The sequence below is a fragment of the Pseudoliparis swirei genome, chromosome 3 (assembly GCF_029220125.1).
Source record: "Pseudoliparis swirei isolate HS2019 ecotype Mariana Trench chromosome 3, NWPU_hadal_v1, whole genome shotgun sequence".
Taxonomy (NCBI): Eukaryota; Metazoa; Chordata; class Actinopteri; order Perciformes; family Liparidae; genus Pseudoliparis; species Pseudoliparis swirei.
In genome coordinates, this window is record NC_079390.1 from 11,325,607 (window position 1) to 11,344,612 (window position 19,006).

A 19,006-nucleotide genomic window follows, 5' to 3' on the forward strand; every position below is an offset into this window, starting at 1 on the left:
AAATTTGCGCTGGAGAGATTTTCTGTGTCTAGAAACAAACAAACAACTGACTCAGTTTCTCCCTGAAATTGTCTGAATCTTTTGGATAACTACAAACTTCACAACTTACTGAAACTGATCCGTCCTGAAGAGATTGCAATCACACAAACACAAGAAGAAAAATATGGTTTGAAATCATTTACAGCCAAGACTTTTTCCCTCTTCTTGTTTTGGCCACATTTTGCAGTCTAGTCTTTCCACGTTCCTTTTCATCTGGATTTCTCTTTGAGGTGCACTCGAGTGTGGAGTCCGTCTCAAAAGAGATGGCCGGGCCTTGGTTTGGGACACCGCTGCCCTTGTCCCGTGACACGGAAGAGGTGGTCTGCAGGACGACCCTGCCACAAAGCGAATGTTTGAGCTCAAGCAACAGTGGGTTGTTGTCGGAGTACAAATTCATCTGCTGCCCGGTGTTTGCACCTGGCTCGCAGCACGCAGAGAACAACACTCTGAAAACATATATCCAGCCCAGGTAATGCAGCTCCACAATGTTCAAGATGAAGCAGGCGAGGCTGACACTGAACATGAAGTTGAGAAAGATGGTCTTCTCTGTTGCTCGAGACACAAAGCAGTCGGTCCTGTTTGGACAGGGGTAGGTCTCACAGCGGAAAAGGTTTGGGACTTCAAATCCAAAAAGGTAGTACTGCCCAATGAGGAAGATTATCTCCATGATGGAGCGCAGAAAAACATGTATGATATAGATAAGTAGCACTTGGCTGGAGAGCTGGGTTGGGTCCTTTCCTACCTCTCTTGCATCCTCCTCCAGCTGGCTCTTCTCCTCAAACTCACATTCCTGTGAGGTCCAGTCCTTGCTGTTGTAGCTTGTGTTATAAGGACTGCCGGCCTCCAGTGTCATCTCTGGATCTCCTCCCACGTGTTTGTCCCTTTCAAGCGAAGGCGAGGACCCGAGCACCACTTCGACCTTCCTGTCCTCTAACTTTTCATTCTTGGTGATTTTTTGCAGGACGTAGATAATGTAGAAGATGGAGGGCGTGGAGACCAGAACGATCTGAAAGACCCAAAATCGCAAGTGTGAGACCGGAGCAAAAGTGTCGTAGCAGACGTTGTTGCATCCGGGCTGCAGGGTGTTGCAGGTGAACTTGGACTGCTCGTCGCTGTAGACAGCGTCCCCCACCAGGGCCACGAGCAAGATGCGGAAGATGAGCAGCATTGTCAGCCATATCTTGCCGATGACTGTGGAATGATTCTGGACTTCCGTTAGGAAGCGGCTAAGAATGGACCAGTCTCCCATTTCTGTAGAGAACACAATAGAATGTATAAATAACAGAATAATAATAACACTGAAGTGGTTAATCTGCACTCCTAGTGAGAGAAAGAACATGCTTGAAACGAGACGTATTTGGACATTTGTGGCTTTTTAATATTATATAGATTTAAATATTAACTTAGAATTAACAGTAACTGTATAAAAGTAGAAAGTAAATATCTTCAAAATGTTTTCTCAGACACTTGCGTACGAACATAAGGCGATGGCATTATGTTCGTACGCAAGTGTCACAATCTGGCAGCATTTGTCCACTATAAATTTCTTCAAAAGGATAAACTGCTTTAGTTGTAATCAATAATTCTTTCATATCACATCAAATCACAAGCATTGTATATGACTTTACATAAGAGCAGATGTTGTATCCGTCTATAAATTACCATCAGCTTTGTCAACGAGACACCATTTCCTGTACGAAGAATGTGTTTTTACATTTAAATTATTAATATATATAACTTGCTCCTAAAAAATAAAATGAAAAAACATCTAAACAAAACTAAACTTCCATGATATTAATTATGTTCTTTTATCCTGGAGGAGCTTACCTTTGGAGAATCAGACCTTTCCTTATCCAAAGCTGGAAAAATATCAGAGGAAGCAATCTGCATTACTGTATTTTCAAGTGGAGCTCGTTGCTGGACGTTATCGTGTCTTTTGAGCTGGATGAGGGGAGAATGGGCTGACCACACATATTCCCAAACTCTAACTGAAACATTAGTTGCACTGTATGTGAATAAAGGCTTTCAATGTAATGTGGGACAAAGATTGAAATGTACAAAGGGGGCACCTTTACTGAACAGCCATTCATGGACGAGCCGAGAGTTCAAAGAACGTACTGGAAAGAGTGTTCACAATAAGGTTTCAAGCACGGACCATGGCTCCACTTTCATTTTGGAACTGAAATACAAGTTGTGTTCCTTATTGTATGGGTGAAGAATCACTGTGGATCAATTTCATGTCTGATACAAGTTTTTAGAAATATCATGAACTTTTCCATTATTATCAACATTTGGTTGTCGTGGAGCAAACGAATATAACTCAAATCATACTCATAAATAGAAAAACATGGCTGACTTCAACCATTTATTATTCTAATTCTCAGATAATATCTTCATTCATAGTTCACAGTTAATTGTTTTTTGTGGCTGCATTTTATTTAGGAGAAGAATTCAACCTGTATTGAGGCCTATACCATTTTAACTGTGTTTTAACCTCTATGGTAAACTGGTCCTCCTGTCATAATACATATGTAAGATTGATTGGCATTTTTGCCTAAGTATGTATTGTGTACATTGTCTGGTGCCACCAAGCTATCCGAGCCCTGTTGCTTTGGTGACACCCAGGTACTTAGTTTCAAACAGCACACTTCATGTGTTGAACCTACTAATTGTATGCATGGGGTATTATTCTTTTCGGGGGAGTGAGGGGTATTTTTTTGTTGATTAAGATATGTTACTGCAAATATGGAATAGGAAAACAACACAGAGAGTTGTATCTTATGTGGGTCTCCAGCATGTGGTTAGCTGGACATAGAATCACATGTGCTTTAATTATCCGAGTCGTAGCCATTTCTGAAGGTCTTTGCATATATTTCTTGGAACCCCAGAAAATCTCTACTTTTCTCTTGGCGGTGTCTAAGGTTAAAGGTGTCCTTTGAGCAGACAGACTTCCTGTATTCCTCATATGTTGTCTACCTGTATCTCGTAACTCCAAAAGCAAGTTGATTTTTTTTAATTTCACAGACATCTATCACAACTCCCCTTCTATCAAATGACTAAACTAAAGTCCAATGTGTGAAACATCTTTGAGATGCATGGTCGCAAAAACATCCAGATAATACAATGCTATTCATCTCCAGTGTGGTCACATCAATTTTCACTCTTTCCAAAGGTTGAGTAATCACTGGTTATACAGTTTGATGATGCATTATATAACAAAGTGAAGGACACATTTACATTTGGATGAAAGAAGACTGACAAATAAATGCACTTGTCTACTCTTTGTAGAAAAAAAAGCAGATAACATATGGTTTGAGAAACAGAAAGTGTCATTTCCCATTTTCTACACTCAACTTTCACTTTTAACAAATCAGCAGCCTTTGCATTCAAGCCATAGCTACTGTGTGGCAATACCTTTCTAAAAATAGTATAAAAACATCAGAAACAACTTATTGATCCATCAAACAATTATAATTGTTTGCAGAAAACACTCATTTTAAATATGAAAGTATTTTATTCAATATAGGTGGCGTATTTGGAGTCAACGAGTGACCACAATATTGTTTTATTTTGGTCCACTGTGAGGTAATTTAACCAATTTATGGGTTTGTCGTTTTCATTCACCCCATCCCATGAATGAAAATAACTGCTGCGCACGAGGATTATTTCTTGCTCCGTTTAAACTGGAAAATCTCTCATGTGGGGAAGAAGTAGGACCACGACCTTGTAATGCAGAACAAATCGCTTTCCAAATTATTTTCTTGTAAAAAAAAGACTGTGGTTTTACTGAAACACATTCATATCCAAACCACATGCGACAGTGGTCAGGGTTGCCAGGTCTGTGTGACAAAACCAGCCCAATGGCCAATCAAAACCAGCCCAAAACCAGCCCAATGGCCAATAAAACCAGCCCAAAAACCAGCCCAACATCAGAACTCAAAATATGCCCGTGCCAAACCATATACACCGCTTTTAAAGTCCATGTCCATGTGTGTACGTGCTGATCCGGAGTCAGTTTGGTAGGATTTGGGTATAAATAAATTATTTCATTTAAAATATGGATTTTTATTTCAAGATATTCATGTAATTTGCATGCAAAATAGGTCTACCCGAACCAGCGGACAAAAAATTCAACCCGCGGCAACACTTCAAAAGTAGCCCAATTCCGCGGGAAAACCGCGGACCTGGCAACACTGACAGTGGTCGACAAATCAGCGTAACAAATGCCCCTCGCCGAATCACCGAAAACCGATCCAGAGGGGTGTTTAGAAATCGAACTAAATCAAATGAGTTCTGTGATAGAAGAGGAACGACTCAGATCATATCTTAAGTATATTTCAGAAAAAGCTTTAAGTTGACAATATTTCCCTATACCCCTTTTTATTATTAGCCGCATATAGACCTACACAAACTCTTTTAACGTACTAAATGTATCGCACACCCCTACAGAGTAGACAAAATGGTTCAGCCCCCGAGGTTACCGGAAGTTGTTTCAGCTGCCATGTTTGGTTGCTTTGTTGTAGGCTTCTACAAGGTTTCCTACAGAATTAGTAAGTGTGGAAATGGAGCCGAGCTGGAGTACGTTTCTTTTTCAAGTAAGTTGACTCTTTAGGAGGGGGACTGGGATAGCTCGCGAAAAAAACTTTGAAAAAACGGAAGCACCGGATACCTCGCCGGTAAAACCAGTTTTTTAAACGAGTAACGTTAATGCCAAGATCAAGTAACCAAGCAAAACAATGGTATATGAATCCAGGCGTCCAGCTGTGAGGCTTGGGAATGACGCTAGAACAAAAAAATCGGTTCTTCTCAACGTGCGTTTGAAAAATGTGGCTTGTTTTTGCACTTGCGCGAATACTCGGGTCACTGGTGTTTAATAACTCGACAGCGTTCGGGTTTTTTAAGTTTGTTTCGCCAAGTCGAAGCTAGCAAAAACATGCGGGATAATTTGAAGTCAGGCAGGAGAAGCCACCGCACCGTTACAATCGAGACCGATCTGTTTTTTTCCTCTTTGTCTCTCCCTGTGTGACTGAGCGAGCTTTGATCGGACGCCGTCGGATAATGAGATGTATTGCCGGGCGAGAAGATTGTCGTTTTAACGCAGATAATACCACGAGAAACTTAAAAGTAGCTGCCGTTTGTAAAAACGCTAAAGAAGTGTAAGTTGTTTCTCAGGCTTATCAGTGGCTGAGATTTACCAACGACGGTTCGCGAGCCCGCGGTGAACTTTCCGCTCCGGTTCGACACTAACTAGCCAAGTTAGCTAACGGTGTTCCGTGCTGCCCACATCAAACTCGCTGGCTATTTTAACGTTAGCTTAATTTGGGCGAGGCTGACGCAACGAGATTACAAAAGTGTATTGTTAACGCGACTTGGTGACCTGTGGTGTGCGACGCTCTCTTGTTTATTTACCGGCGATTTATCCCGCAAAGACCGCGGCGGAGAGAAAAAAAAGGAATTCAAACTATGCGCACAACGTCGGCTAACACTAGCGGAGAAGGAGCACATTTTTTGAAAATTAGCAGCGGCATTACGCAATGTGGGGACCCGTTTTCAGCCCGAAAGTGAGACCCGCCGTTCGAGAACCACGGTTTGGCGCTTTTCGATGCGCACCCAGACATGAGGCTATTGTTCTCTAACTAAATGAATGAAATGTTGTATCCCATGAGGTTACATAGACCGACAACAATTAAGCCCAGTGGGGGTGCGTCGGACCTGGAGTTTTATGTCGAGGATAACGTCATATTTCAAACGATGATGTTTTGCCGCGCATCTGAACGCTTCTTTAACTCTGTCATTGTGTCCGTTGTTAATGAACACATGGGCCCCATGTTGTACATCGCCGTTCTTCTGTCTCGTGTGGTTACAAGTCTTGGAGGGGTTATTGTTTTTGTGTGTGTGTGTATTGTCCCATTAAGCTATGCTCTAGTGTGTTTAGTGGGTGTGACAAACTCCTCATGGGAAGAGCCTCCTCAATGAGATTTGCAGCAGTAAAGTACCATTCACAAAAATACATGGAACCCATTGTACATCCTCAAATTAAATGTTCAGGACAGATTAAAGTGCTTATTAAAAATGACAGTTAATATGTTAATCATCTTTGCTAAATTTCTTTTCTGTGTTTTTGTGGGTAGTTTGTAGTTTTATCCAATGTCCAAGTTTTATTCTTAGCCAATGCCAGCTAACGTTAATTTCCCTATTTTGTGACAAACTTTCAGAGAAACGTGTTGACTTTGTGGCGCTTGTTGTAGACTGTAGTTAGTTCATTAAGTAAGTCTATTACAAATGTGTCGCACTGGTGAACTATAGGTGGATAGGAGATATCGATAAATGCCCCAAAACTTGAACGGATCACCATTATCAAGCTAAGTCACAGGATAAGCTACAGTTGGTGCAAGTGAATATCATATCGTCAATATGCTTGAGCCATTTTTGTATATCTTGATCCATTGAGCTTTCTATTTTATTGCCTTGCTTTCTGTCAAAGCACTTTGTAAACAGTTTTTAAAAGTCCCCTTTAAATAAAATTGTTATTACTTATCTGGTGTTATCTTAAAGCTTCACACTGAATTTAGGCAAAGCAAAAGTATGAATAGTGCACTGTGGACTACTTTTATCATATGAATAGTGCACTGTGGACTATTTGTTATTTAAGTTAAGGTTGCGTATGCCTTTGGGATACATGACATATTTTTGGGTATTTGTAGTAATGCTCTGCTCCGCTGTCAGACTGATCACTTACTTACATTTTCTTCCTGATGAAAAGGGCAGATGGACGCTGTGGCTTGTGTAGTGTCTGGCATCCAGCCAGAGGCCCTGCATGTATTATGTCCCGCACACTGTTACTCTGTCAATTTCATGTAAATCTGCGTGACGTTATCAATCGGGCCCTTGACGCAATGAGGTAGATGTTTCTTACAACTACCGTCAATTGACACATGTTTGCAGTATTTTTTAGTTTGAAAGTACTTCACTACGTGACTGTTCACAGAAAAGCATTTTATCAAAGTGTAAATGAAAAGATGATTAACATATTCCTGTTTTTATACTTTGTCTGGCGTATGAAATTTTCCATATTGTTGTGTAAATGAGCTTGAATAATACTTTAAGTACAGCTGCCTGTCCTCCAGTTTTTGATTAATGTGTAGTGCAATATATTGAAATTACAAAATTAAGAACAAAAACACAGCACAAACTAATAACAGAAAATCATTTGAAAACCATTAATTCCACCTGACAACTACCAAAATGTCTAAAAGAAAATGACCCTCAACAGGTGCAACACACTACACTTTTTTTTAATTACTCATCCTAAACTAATAATATTCCCCTTTCAGGACACTGCAAAACATGTACACAAAGTTTAAAAATAGCTTTGGCGATGCGCCTTGCAATTTGTAGCCAGTTTGTTTATTTGTTGATGTAGATTAGTTTCTGAATAGCGTAAACGTTTGTGCGTGTTTACATGCATACATAACCACTAAGCTGCTATGGCTAATGTTTCTATTAGTATAGTCTATGGCCAATAGTCCATGGTTTTTCTGCAATTGTCTTTTTCACGGCTTACCAGTGCAAGTGGAACATGTATTTTGTTTACTCTATCGTACTCATTGGTGTTCTCCACATGTTTTTAACATATCTTTGTAAAAATGTTTTTGACATGGCTAAAGAACAATACCGGGGCCCTGGAACAAGCTCACCTGAATGGAATGCGGTCGGTCGCTTCTTTACTCGGTTGGCACACACCTGGGCTTTTACTGCTTTGACGAGCCAAAATGTCTGCTTTGGAAAGTGCACGTTGGCTTTCAGAATTGTCGTAATAATGCCTTTTGGTCATTCTAAAGCCGATAACGGTGTCAGTGACTATTACTGAATTGCACAGATGGAAATAATGGGATCACAACAGAGTCACCCATTAGCAAAGAGTCGTAAGATAATCGATCATTCAAATCTGTGCCGTAAGCCATCAGAGACCTCTATCCCGGTTTGGGATCACTAATTTGAGATATTTTTGGGAGAGATGACTTGTTAAATTACTTAGAAAGTATTGTCATCTTCCATGAGGCAGTCAAAGTGCAGGTGGATTAATTGATGCATTAAAAACCTTCCAGAATTGAAAATATCTCGACAAAGCATCACTTTGGTACAAACATTACCAAAGTGATGTTTTGTAGAAACTTGTCAACTCGGCCGTCTGGGTAGCGGCCAAAGATTTCTGAATGTGGTAAACAAGGGAGGAACATCCAAGAACATTATAAACTAAGAAGACTACACATTGTGCCAGAAAAATAGAAGAAATAATAGATTTTGTTTCCTCAAATATGCAATCACTTTTCATTCGCCAATTATAGGTTTGTTTTTGTTTGTAAAAAAAAAATGAATACAAATATGACGATTTTGGTTCGCAGCTGTAGAGTATGACACACAAGCTTGAAAAGAGACGTAATACGACTCGGATCATGAGCTCGGTTCAATTCTACAGTGGCCCGTGTAGCCATCAGGGCACTCCCTCCATTTTGATGTTATTTTTGAGGGAGCAGCCTCAGTTGTCGGAGCGCATTTGTGTCAAAATGGTCAGAGCTGCATGAAGACACAGCGGCGAACAGGCCCTGCACCTCTGCATAGAGGCCGGCTGTCTGCAGCGGCCGTGTCCGCCGCTCACGAGCTTCACAAAGAGGGTTCCCGGCTGGTATCCCCCCCCTCCACCCCGCCCAAACATAACCCCCCCCCCCTCTCGCTCTTCCTGCCCCGGCCCACCTGGTGTGCCAGCGGCCGGGTTTGCATTGGCACGATGATGATGACTAATCCTGGAAGGTGGCAAGCGTGAGCAGGTGCTCCGACAAACGGATCGGTGGGTTTAGTGGCGTTCTCCACAAGTTCCCAGGTCCCACTGCGTACAGGGGGAATGGCGGCTCGCTCCGCCAAGTAGTGTGTCGAAAAACAATGACCCCGCCTCATGAATAGATGAGCCAAATCAATGAAGATGAGCATACAAAGATCCCCTGCTGAGGCATCGCTGCTCAGATTTGTGTCCCTCACAATAGGCTGGATGACATAAGGAGGACACTGTGTGGTTCATTTTTCTTTTCTATCCCTTTGCCGCCTCTGTTGCGCCTCCCTTTTCTTGGCTGGCCTTCTGCAATGGGTGATTGAACATCAAAGGGAAAGGTCAAGCATTTCGCCGTGCCGCGTCTTGCCGGTTTTTCACGACCCAGTCGTCTTGACTGACCGTTTCCCAAAACGACAGCGTTAACTGTGATTTGAGTATTTATGTTTGAGAAGTACATAAGAAGCTTGGCAGGAACAATCAAGGAATATAATTTATCACAAACATATCTTCTTGCTGACTGTTTACAACTCTGTGCCTGCCGACATTTGGCTTTAGACAAACTTCGAAACTTGATTAGATCATAATGAACCGAAGCTGACAAACTGTGAGAAAAGCGCTTGCGTCACTGACTGATCGACGCTGTTGTTTGACTAGTTCAGTGGCCTGTATGTTTCTATTGTGATTGTGTGAGAGCCCTCTAACCGAGCTCCTTAGCTAAGCTAAGGTCCTGCTCTGGACTCTGCTTTACCTCTAGTTTGGTACGCTAGCTTTGCAGTCGCCTGCTCACCGTCGTCATGGTGGGATCACTTTTCATCTCGTAAATTTTGATTATTTAGCACCGGTGTTATGCTGCATCGACCTCATTAGTGACCGACCTCAGAGCTCATTTGGAGTTCCGCAGCGTCTTTCTAACCTGTTGTTGTTTTTGTCGACCGGGTAAAGCTTACGCATCTCCACTCATTACGTTTCATTATAGCCATTCTTCCGCAGCCTGGCGAAGGCAGTGGGGTATTCCATCTGTTTTTCACACCACAAGCCCCAATATTGACATCGCCGCATATGTGTTTGTTCCATCAGCAGGCCAATGAAGCCCTCCACCACCAGCACCATGTGGCCCAGAACAGCCTGCTGCCTCTTCTCAACGCAGGAGCCGACCAAATCGACCAGAAGCCGATCCTGCCCATCCACATAGACCACAAGCCCCCGACCAGCGCCGCAGATCTCCTCAAAGACAATGTGGCCAGCGGCGGGGGCGGGCGGCTGCCGGTGCCTGTGATAAAGAAGGAGCACAAGGGCAAAACGCCTTTCGTCTGCGGCTACTGCAACAAGGCCTTCCGCGACAGCTACCACCTGCGCCGCCACGAATCCAGCCACACCGGCATCAAGATGGTGTCGCGGCCAAAGAAGAGCGCCCAGGCGGCCCCGACCATGGTGCCCATGGTGCCCATGATCTCGACCATGTCCCGGGAGAACAACGGCCACCCTTCCTACATCTCCACGGTGGCGGGCATCCTCTCCACGGCGACCACCTCGGTTTCCTCCGGCATGAGCATCATGACGTCGTCCGCGATGGGCAACATGCCGCACCAAAGTGTCCCGAAGAAGCCCGCCAAGCCGGTCAAGAAGAACCACGGGTGCGAGATGTGCGGCAAGGCATTTCGGGACGTCTACCACCTGAACCGTCACAAGCTGTCCCATTCGGATGAGAAGCCCTTCGAGTGCCCCATCTGTCAGCAACGCTTTAAACGGAAGGACCGAATGACCTACCATGTCCGCTCTCACGACGGGGGAGTCCACAAGCCCTACGTGTGCTCGGTGTGTGGGAAAGGCTTTTCCAGGTAAGGACCATGTTCTGTTTAGAATGTTTTATAATAATGATAGAAAAGCATTTTTTTCCATCTATTAGTTATTCAACCGCCCTCCGAAGCCTTCTTTCCAAGAAACGCACCTTCGACAGTATTCAAACCATCAGTACGAAATATGGAGAAGAGGAGGAAATGAATTTGTATCAAATGTGAAGATATTCCGACTTCATGCTGCCAGACCGACTTGTCATCGGGAGTCAGACCAGCGAACCCCGAGCAGTGCTGGCAGCAGATTACCCAGGGAGATAACATTACCCGGTTCAGATGTCTTTGTACATTCCTCGTGTAGCTCTAGAGCTGTTATGTTCTCTCTTGGACTAGAAGCATAATGCAAAAAGAAAACAATCGAATGACGCAGTTCATAAATGGGCATTTGAAGTGGACAACTTCCACTTGCATGTTGGTGAATAACTAAAATATTCGGACTTTTACTTCTTTCGAAATGTTGACACATCTGAAGCAATTAAGTTAAATTCACTGCAGTAATCAAATGATTTAGTTAAACCTGCTTCTTGGGGCTGTCCGAGTGCAGCCTCCGACTCCCATAAACAAAACCGGAAGTGGTCTCCAGCGAGAGGACCGCTGGGCATCATGTCCCCGTCGCTGCATCAGCCACTGGAATTATTTGTGATGTGTCTGCGCTCTACGCTTTTCTCGTGAAACTCTTCTCTATGCGCATCTGAGGACGTGTCCGTACAACTAGTTTATTCATTTAAATAGAAAGACGGCGAACATAAACAGGAAGTATGCCTCTGACGTCTAATTTATTCTCGTGAGTGTAATTTCACCCTCTGATAGTTGCATTTCAGGGTCAAAGAGGAAAGTCTTGACTTGTCCTCATGGAAGTTAAACATAACATGATTAACATGTTTTAACGAATGTTTCTTTTTCAACTGTTTTACTCGTCGGGACAACAATTTGCTTTTGTTGTGTTTTCATGTTTCAAATGTATCTTTTCACCAAAAGTGCACTGAACAGTGACCCGATAGCGTGGAGCAACTCCTGACTTGTTTGTGAGTGCCGCAGCCAGCTCTGTTTGGATTATTCACTCGCACCATGATTTCATATAGAGGGACGTTTGTATGGCCTTATAATATCATTTTCCACTGGCTGTGTTTTCATATTCATGCCCGTGTAAAGCGGTTTAGATTTGTACTTGTATTGACCTCCACGCCATTTCAGCCACATGTTGAAACAGTCGCACATGGGAGAGCACCAGTGCTAGTTTATCAGGGGGGGGGGGAGGCATCACTTGTCACTTTGCGGTTCCCGCCAGCATGTCACAGGCTCTCCCCCCCTTGGAATTCGGTGAACTATGTGGTAATGGCCAGTTGAACATATTTACTGTGTCGGGGAAACATGTTTAGTTTTAGAAGGTCTCTCGTCAGCTCGATGTTACGATGTATCGACACACACAAGAAAACTAAATGTGTTTTAACAATGCACGTGTGTCAATGGACATGGAGTGGGATCAGCCGTGTCGGGCCGCTTCAGGCATGACTCCAACACGGTGACGTGGGGCAGGGATTCATCAGCATGCTGGAAAGTGAGAATGGGGACTGAAGAACAGGCCACTGAGTCACTGCCACTCAGCCAGATATGCAGGCACGCACTGTCTGGAGAACGCTCTCCTTGTCAGCTGGACACAAAGAAAAGAAAGAGGGAAGAGAAGAAAAAACCCGTATTCTGGTTCATCGCGCCGCTGAGAAGATTCCACTTGACTCGTCATTGGTATTTAAAATAACGTAGAATAAAGAAACACCAGCAGCGTGAAACTTTCCGGTTTTGGCTGCCAATGCTGCGGCTGTTACTCACTCCATTATTGCACTTCCAACATGATTCAACTCGGGGTTCAACAGAACCAACAAGCTCACAGAGGAGGAGCGCCAAGAGGAGTTTGTGAATGCTGGAGTTTCACTGTAAAGGTCAAGAGGCGTTGAGTGGTTTTCTTGATGTCCAGTGATCATTAAATAATATCGTGGAACACTGAATTCTTAATCTTTTACTTTTTTATTTATTTTTTACGATTTCTTTAAATAAAAATATGTATTTAAATGAATGTCAGCTGTAGGAAGTAAACACCATCTGTCTGGGTTATTTTTCAGCCATTTGTCATTTGAGTGTGTATAAGCTCCATATTACATGTTGATGACAAATTTGTGAAAGAAGTGAACAAGTGTGAAGAGTTATCCAACTTGTTTCATGATGCAAAGTTCGGTGCAAAAGCAAGTACTATGCAAAATACCTTTATTTGCAAAAGACATTTGTTTATTGACTATCTAAAGTCATTCAGGGCCAAGGTTGTTCAGGCATTATTTAACTCCTCAAATGCATTAATGACGCGGAATTAACTCATGCACTACAGTGTCTCCTGAATCCCCTGAGAAGTATTGTGCCTTCAGTCTATGATTTTAGGAAACCGCCAACTGAATCTCCTTGTATTTCTGGAGCTGCATACAAATAAACAGAAGAAGTGCACTCTAATGCCATCCGTTGAAATGATTCAAAAACAAGTGAAAAATGTACAATCTCCGTCGTGTGTTTGTGAAACTGGGTCAAACTGATTCACGCACGATTGATCATGGAGAATTAAACGCCCGTTGACTGAAGTTTAAGGGATTTTCTTTTGGTGCCCATCCCCTCATTACCAGAGCAAACCGAGCACATCCGTACGCTTCCGCACTTCTGCACTCGCAAGCACTATTTGTGCAATGTCTGGACGAGTTGTAAAGTTCACTGGTGGGGCTCCTTATATCACTTAGTGATATCCACCTGGAGGCTTTGAACAAACCATATTTTTGTATCTGCTCAAATATATATATATATATATGCTCTATATATATATTTTCATTCATTCACTAGTTTACTGCTTATGACTTCTGGTGTAATTAGAAAGGACAGCATTGTTATCGCACTAATGAGGCCTTTGCAGCCGACCACATAGAATAGTCTTTCCAGTGGGGGCTGCTCTCTGAGTTAAAGATTGTGTTTTGTGTTAAAGTAATCACTACCAACATTCACATGTCCACATTAATCAATACAATAATCTGAATTGGCACCTTTAGCAGTAATTGTTCTCTTTTTCTGGAAATGGAAACGGTGTCGGTGAGACATTCTGCGCTTCAAAGTGCGTATGAAAGTGAAACACCACTCTGCGTTACTCTCCTTCGACTTGTGGCGTTTGTTGAATCCCTGTCAAAGATTTAAATGTGTTGTGTTTTCTATTTCTCTCCTTTTCATTGATTCTAGGCCGGACCACTTGAGCTGCCATGTGAAGCATGTGCATTCCTCAGAAAGACCATTTAAGTGTCAAGTAACGGTAAGACTTGTCGCTGTCCTCTGCTATTATGACGATTATGCACTTTGTTGTTGTTGGACGCCGCTGACCTTTGACCCCTGTCTGCTTTGCGACCACAGGCATGTACCTCTGCTTTCGCCACCAAAGACCGACTCCGTTCCCACATGATCAGGCATGAAGGCAAGGTCACCTGCAGCATCTGTGGGAAGATGCTCAGCGCAGCTTACATCACCAGCCACTTGAAGACTCACGGACAGACCAACTTCAACTTCTGCAACAAAGGTATGACGCGCCGTCAGCAAATCATTTGTATCGTAAACGTTCAAATGTTGGTCTTTACAACTTTCTCCAACACAAACATGTTGGTGGTGTGGAATCTTTGTTTATTCATATATATACAGGACTGTCTCAGAAAATTAGAATATTGTGATGAAGTTCTTTATTTTCTGGAATGCAATTAAAAAAACAAAAATGTCATGCATTCTGGATTCATTACAAATCAACTGAAATATTGCAAGCCTTTTATTCTTTTAATATTGCTGATTATGGCTTACAGCTTAAGAAAACTCTAAAATCCTATCTCATAAAATTTTAATATTTCCTCAGACCAAGTAAAAAAAAAGATTTATAACAGCAAAACAAAATCAAACATTTGCAAATGTGTTTCCAGGTGTTTCGAGTTAATTAGACAATTCAAGTGATTTGTTTAATACCCTACTAGTATACTTTTTCATGATATTCTAATATTTAGAGATAGGATATTTGAGTTTTCTTAAGCTGTAAACCATAATCAGCAATATTAAAAGAATAAAAGGCTTGCAATATTTCAGTTGATTTGTAATGAATCCAGAATGCATGACATTTTTGTTTTTTTAATTGCATTACAGAAAATAAAGAACTTTATCACAATATTCTAATTTTCTGAGACAGTCCTGTATATATACACTACCGTTCAAAAGTTTGGGGTCACTTAGAAATGTCTTTATTTTTCAAAGAAAAGCACTGTTTTTTCAATAAAGATAACATTAATCAAAAATACACACTACATTGTTAATGTGGTAAATGACTATTCTAGGTGGAAACGTCTGGTTTCTAATGAAATATCTCCAGAGGTGTATAGAGGCCCATTTCCATCAACTATCACTCCAGTGTTCTAATGGTACATTGTGTTTGCTAATCGCCTTAGAAGACTAATATCTGATTAGAAAACCCTTGTGCAATTATGTTAGCACAGCTGAAAACAGTTATGCTGGTGATATAAGCTATACAACTGGCCTTCCTTTGAGCTTGAAGTTTGAAGAACAAAATGAATACTTCAAATATTAATCATTATTTCTAACCTTGTCAATGTCTTGACTATATTTTCTATTCAATTTTCAATTCTATTGATAAATAAAAGTGAGTTTTCATGGAAGACACAAAATTGTCTGGATGACCCCAAACTTTTGAACGGTAGTGTATATTTACTTATTTTTTGCTGAGATATATCTGCCTCATTTCTGTGTCTCTGCTTCACAAGTAGCTTTTCAGAGTTGCATTCCTTCTGTGGTCATAAACAGAAAGGCAGCCGAGCCTCACATGGTCGACCCCTCTCATCCTGTCGGTTATATTGTTTTGCCACTGTTAAAATCCGACGCTACATTACATTGCTGCTCATGTAGCTTTGCTTTAATCTCCTAGAAAACAATAAGAGCTGGACGATTTTTACTGAATTGTGACCATATTGTCGGTTTGACCTCTGGCCTTTCGTAAAAGATTTTAGACAGTGATTTAAAAAAATAAGCATCCTAGATGTGGATATAATGACCAAGTGATTAAAGGCAAGTAAGTTCCGCAAATAGCATCTTTTTGCTGTAAAGCAGATATCCAACATCTAAGACGGTCTCTTGTCACAACATCAATACATTAATCAATATATTGCCCAGCCCTACAGCAATTAACTTTTCAGTAGCGTGTGTGCCCAGAGGGTAACGGTCTCTGCAATTCCTCCTCAGCTACACCTGTGACCATTTCTGCCCCCATCACCTCGGCGATGAACCGGTGCCACTCCAACAACCCTGTCACCATAGCCGCGCATATGAACATTGGCAGCAACACCCTCAACATCACATCTCCACTCGCCCTCCAGCACCCGGTCACCATCACCGGGCCACTCAACATCGCGTCTGTCAACATCCCCTCCACAGGGTCCATGAATATCGCCCACCCGGTCGCCATAACGACCACCATGCCCATGAACATGGGCGGGCCGCTCAACATCGCCATGAGGTCAATGGATAGCATGCCTTTTCTGTCCCAAGTCTTGCCTTCTTCCACACCCTGGTAAAAAGAAAAGGAAGAAGAAGAAGAAAAAAGAGGCGTGAGAGCGCATTGGACTGGCCAGCAAGAAAGGGAAATTGAAGTGAAACAAGAGACTCCTGTCCTCATCATTTGCAACTCGAGCCCGTCTCTTTCTCCACCGGAACCATGTTTACTTACCCCGAGGTGAACATTTACATGAGCTGCGCCGCCGGGAGGAGCTCCCCCAAGTCACAGCTGCGTCCCAACTAATGTTGAGTAACTGACGTGAGAGGCAGGACACTTGAGTAGAAATCGAGTAGGATTTATCGTGAAATCAGGACAACCGCCGTAAGACTTAGTGTAGTCAGCTAGAGTGATGAAACTGTGATTTGTATGACGACGCGTCAGAGGAGGGCACCCCCGAGGACTCCGTAGGAAAACACACCTGTGTTTTTTTCTTTTTTTTTGTTAAAAGGGAGATGAGAAACTGGACTACAGCATTAACGACGTGTTGCTGTTCTAGATGTTCTCTCCCAAAGCCTTAGGGTGTTACTTTGTATGTATGTTTTTTTATTATTATTATTATAGCCTGCTAATCACTATTTAATGTTATAGGAAATGAGTTTAGAAAAAGGGACAGCAACTTCCACGTGCATGGAAGAATATTTTTTCACAGTGCTCTGGCTTTTTTTCTTTTTCTTCTTGGATCGTAGGTATGCTCTCACGGTACAGTGACTAACTTGTACACTTGACATAGTAATGTGTTTTCATGTTGGCATTTTAATTTTTAGCTTTGGTCATTTTAAGTGGATTTGTGCCTTTTGTTTTCTATTGGTATGGAAACACGGAGGTTTTGTTTTTATTTGCCTATTTGTCGTGTTCCTTTTTCCATGAAGTCAGAGTGGAACGAGTCTTGCACTGAAGGCATATCCTAAACACAGGTGAGCAGCAGTATTATCAAAGATCAAATTGGAGTCTTAAGTGTTCTGGGTAGCCGGCCTGCACCTCGAGGGTCATCGAGTGGCCCAACATGGAAGAAACGGTCTGTCCTTGTGACGCTTTTTCAGGCTGTTGCGTTTGCCACAATGGTCACTAATTAGTCCTGTCTGACTCTTCTGTACACTGTTTTTATTTAATTTATTTTTTTAAATCATTTATCTGTGAATGCCCCACGATGATTTTAAGGACCCTTCACTCAGGAAACACACACAAAAGCTCATCACACATGAAAGTGGTTCCTTTTAAGTATATCTACCATATATCTTGATTCTTGTCCCTTTTTTAGATATCTTTTATAATTCGGTATGTCCTGTTAAAAGACTTCCTTCATGAACTAGCAGTCCGAGAACTATCGATTTTAAATATAGCCGTCCATTTAAATATTAATTTACTGTGCAATGGCATACATGCTGTACCGATTTTTTTTTAATTTCGTTTTAATCGATTTACATTTCCTTTTTGAAGTTCAGCTTCAGGCTGCAACGGTATGTGGCAGAGTTTGATGAAATGCAAGTTTGTGTCCATAAAAACAAATGGGACAAGATTGATGTTGCATGACCCCAAACACTGTAGCTGTTGAACATTAACTATTTTTAATGAATGCCATGTTATCTCAACAGTGTTGCAGCGCTGAGTTGATTCAGTTCATACTGAGAAATGCAATATGCATGTTTGTCATTTTTCCCAAGTTTTTTGTTTGAAACAAAATGTTAGTGTAGCTTTTTCTTTGTTCTTATGTATTTACGTAGATTCACTATGATAGCCTGTTTGCCAAATTTGATACAGTAATAACAATGTGATAAACTGAACATTTCTGGTGGAATTCAACATCTCTTTATTTTTTAGGAAAAGAAAAAAATATCGGAAAATTCCATGACCCTTGTGAAAGCAGTTGAATGTATATCTTTGTACAAACCTATTTTAGTTCCAAGGATATGGTAGTTACAATAGATGTAAAAGACAAGATAACTTTTTTTGTATAAATCTTTTGTATTAGAACATTAACAATAGTAACTTTGTATATATGAGAGGCTAGGCTTTCCGATTAGCAGAAAGGTCAAACATTCCTACATTTCTTTTAAATGTATGTTTGTCAAATAATTACATAAAAATGCGCAATGTTATGTGCCTTTTATTTGGGTTGTCTAAATAAATGAAAACTATCAAATGTGTTCATATGTATTAAGTAATGTTCGGTATGAAAAAAGAACCAGCGGTTCAAAGTAGGAGTTCATCGCTATTTATCTCTTTAGCAGATAATATCATAGAAACTATAAACTTTAGGAGCCCATGGACCTCACGCTACCACGGCAACATGAAACAATGTGTAGTGCTTGAGTTTTACATTTAATAAAACCCAACAGCTGTTGCACCACACACCATTTAGATTATGTAGCCTGTATATGTGTATCCATTAAATAGGTGTTGTTGCCTGTCATTTGTACAATTTGCTAACTAATATGTATTCCCAACCATTATCCACAACACATTCCTAGTTTTCAATTTGAGTTGTCTTCTGAGTGGCAACTTGATTTTATTTATTTCCCTGCCAAATGAAAATCAACCCCCAACCCAGCCAGTTCTCTTGTTCCTGGCCAAGTTGACTTGCATCCAGTAGGGGTGGACGCACAGAACACGGAGAGGGGGCGACGGGATCTGTGTAGATGAACGAAACGCCAAGACTCCTGCTCCAAGATC

At 41.7% G+C, this 19,006-nt stretch overlaps 2 protein-coding genes across 2 annotated transcripts; one reads left to right on the top strand and one right to left on the bottom strand.

The window, feature by feature from the left end:
• Nucleotides 1-178: 178 nt before the first annotated feature.
• Nucleotides 179-1,288, bottom strand: LOC130191720 (gap junction delta-2 protein). The gene has a single exon (XM_056411385.1). It carries the CDS (start codon nucleotides 1,286-1,288, stop codon nucleotides 179-181), a length of 1,110 nt encoding a protein of 369 aa, XP_056267360.1.
• A 3,259-nt stretch (nucleotides 1,289-4,547) lies between these two features.
• Nucleotides 4,548-18,480, top strand: LOC130191927 (vascular endothelial zinc finger 1-like). The gene is made up of 5 exons (XM_056411673.1): nucleotides 4,548-4,634; nucleotides 9,944-10,704; nucleotides 13,981-14,050; nucleotides 14,149-14,311; nucleotides 16,024-18,480. The coding sequence occupies exons 1-5, from the start codon at nucleotides 4,602-4,604 to the stop codon at nucleotides 16,353-16,355; spliced, it is 1,359 nt and encodes a 452-aa protein (XP_056267648.1). The 5' UTR covers nucleotides 4,548-4,601; the 3' UTR covers nucleotides 16,356-18,480.
• Nucleotides 18,481-19,006: the final 526 nt, after the last annotated feature.

What these genes read in the sequence shown, in the direction of transcription:
- LOC130191927 (XM_056411673.1), top strand. Translation starts at nt 4,602, where the DNA reads ATGGAGCCGAGCTGGAGTACGTTTCTTTTTCAA. An exon ending in GGAGTACGTTTCTTTTTCAA is followed by an intron (nt 4,635 to 9,943) that starts GTAAGTTGACTC and finishes TTGTTCCATCAG; the next exon opens with CAGGCCAATGAAGCCCTCCA. An exon ending in TGTGGGAAAGGCTTTTCCAG is followed by an intron (nt 10,705 to 13,980) that starts GTAAGGACCATG and finishes CATTGATTCTAG; the next exon opens with GCCGGACCACTTGAGCTGCC.
- LOC130191720 (XM_056411385.1), bottom strand. Translation starts at nt 1,288, where the DNA reads ATGGGAGACTGGTCCATTCTTAGCCGCTTCCTAACGGAAGTCCAGAAT.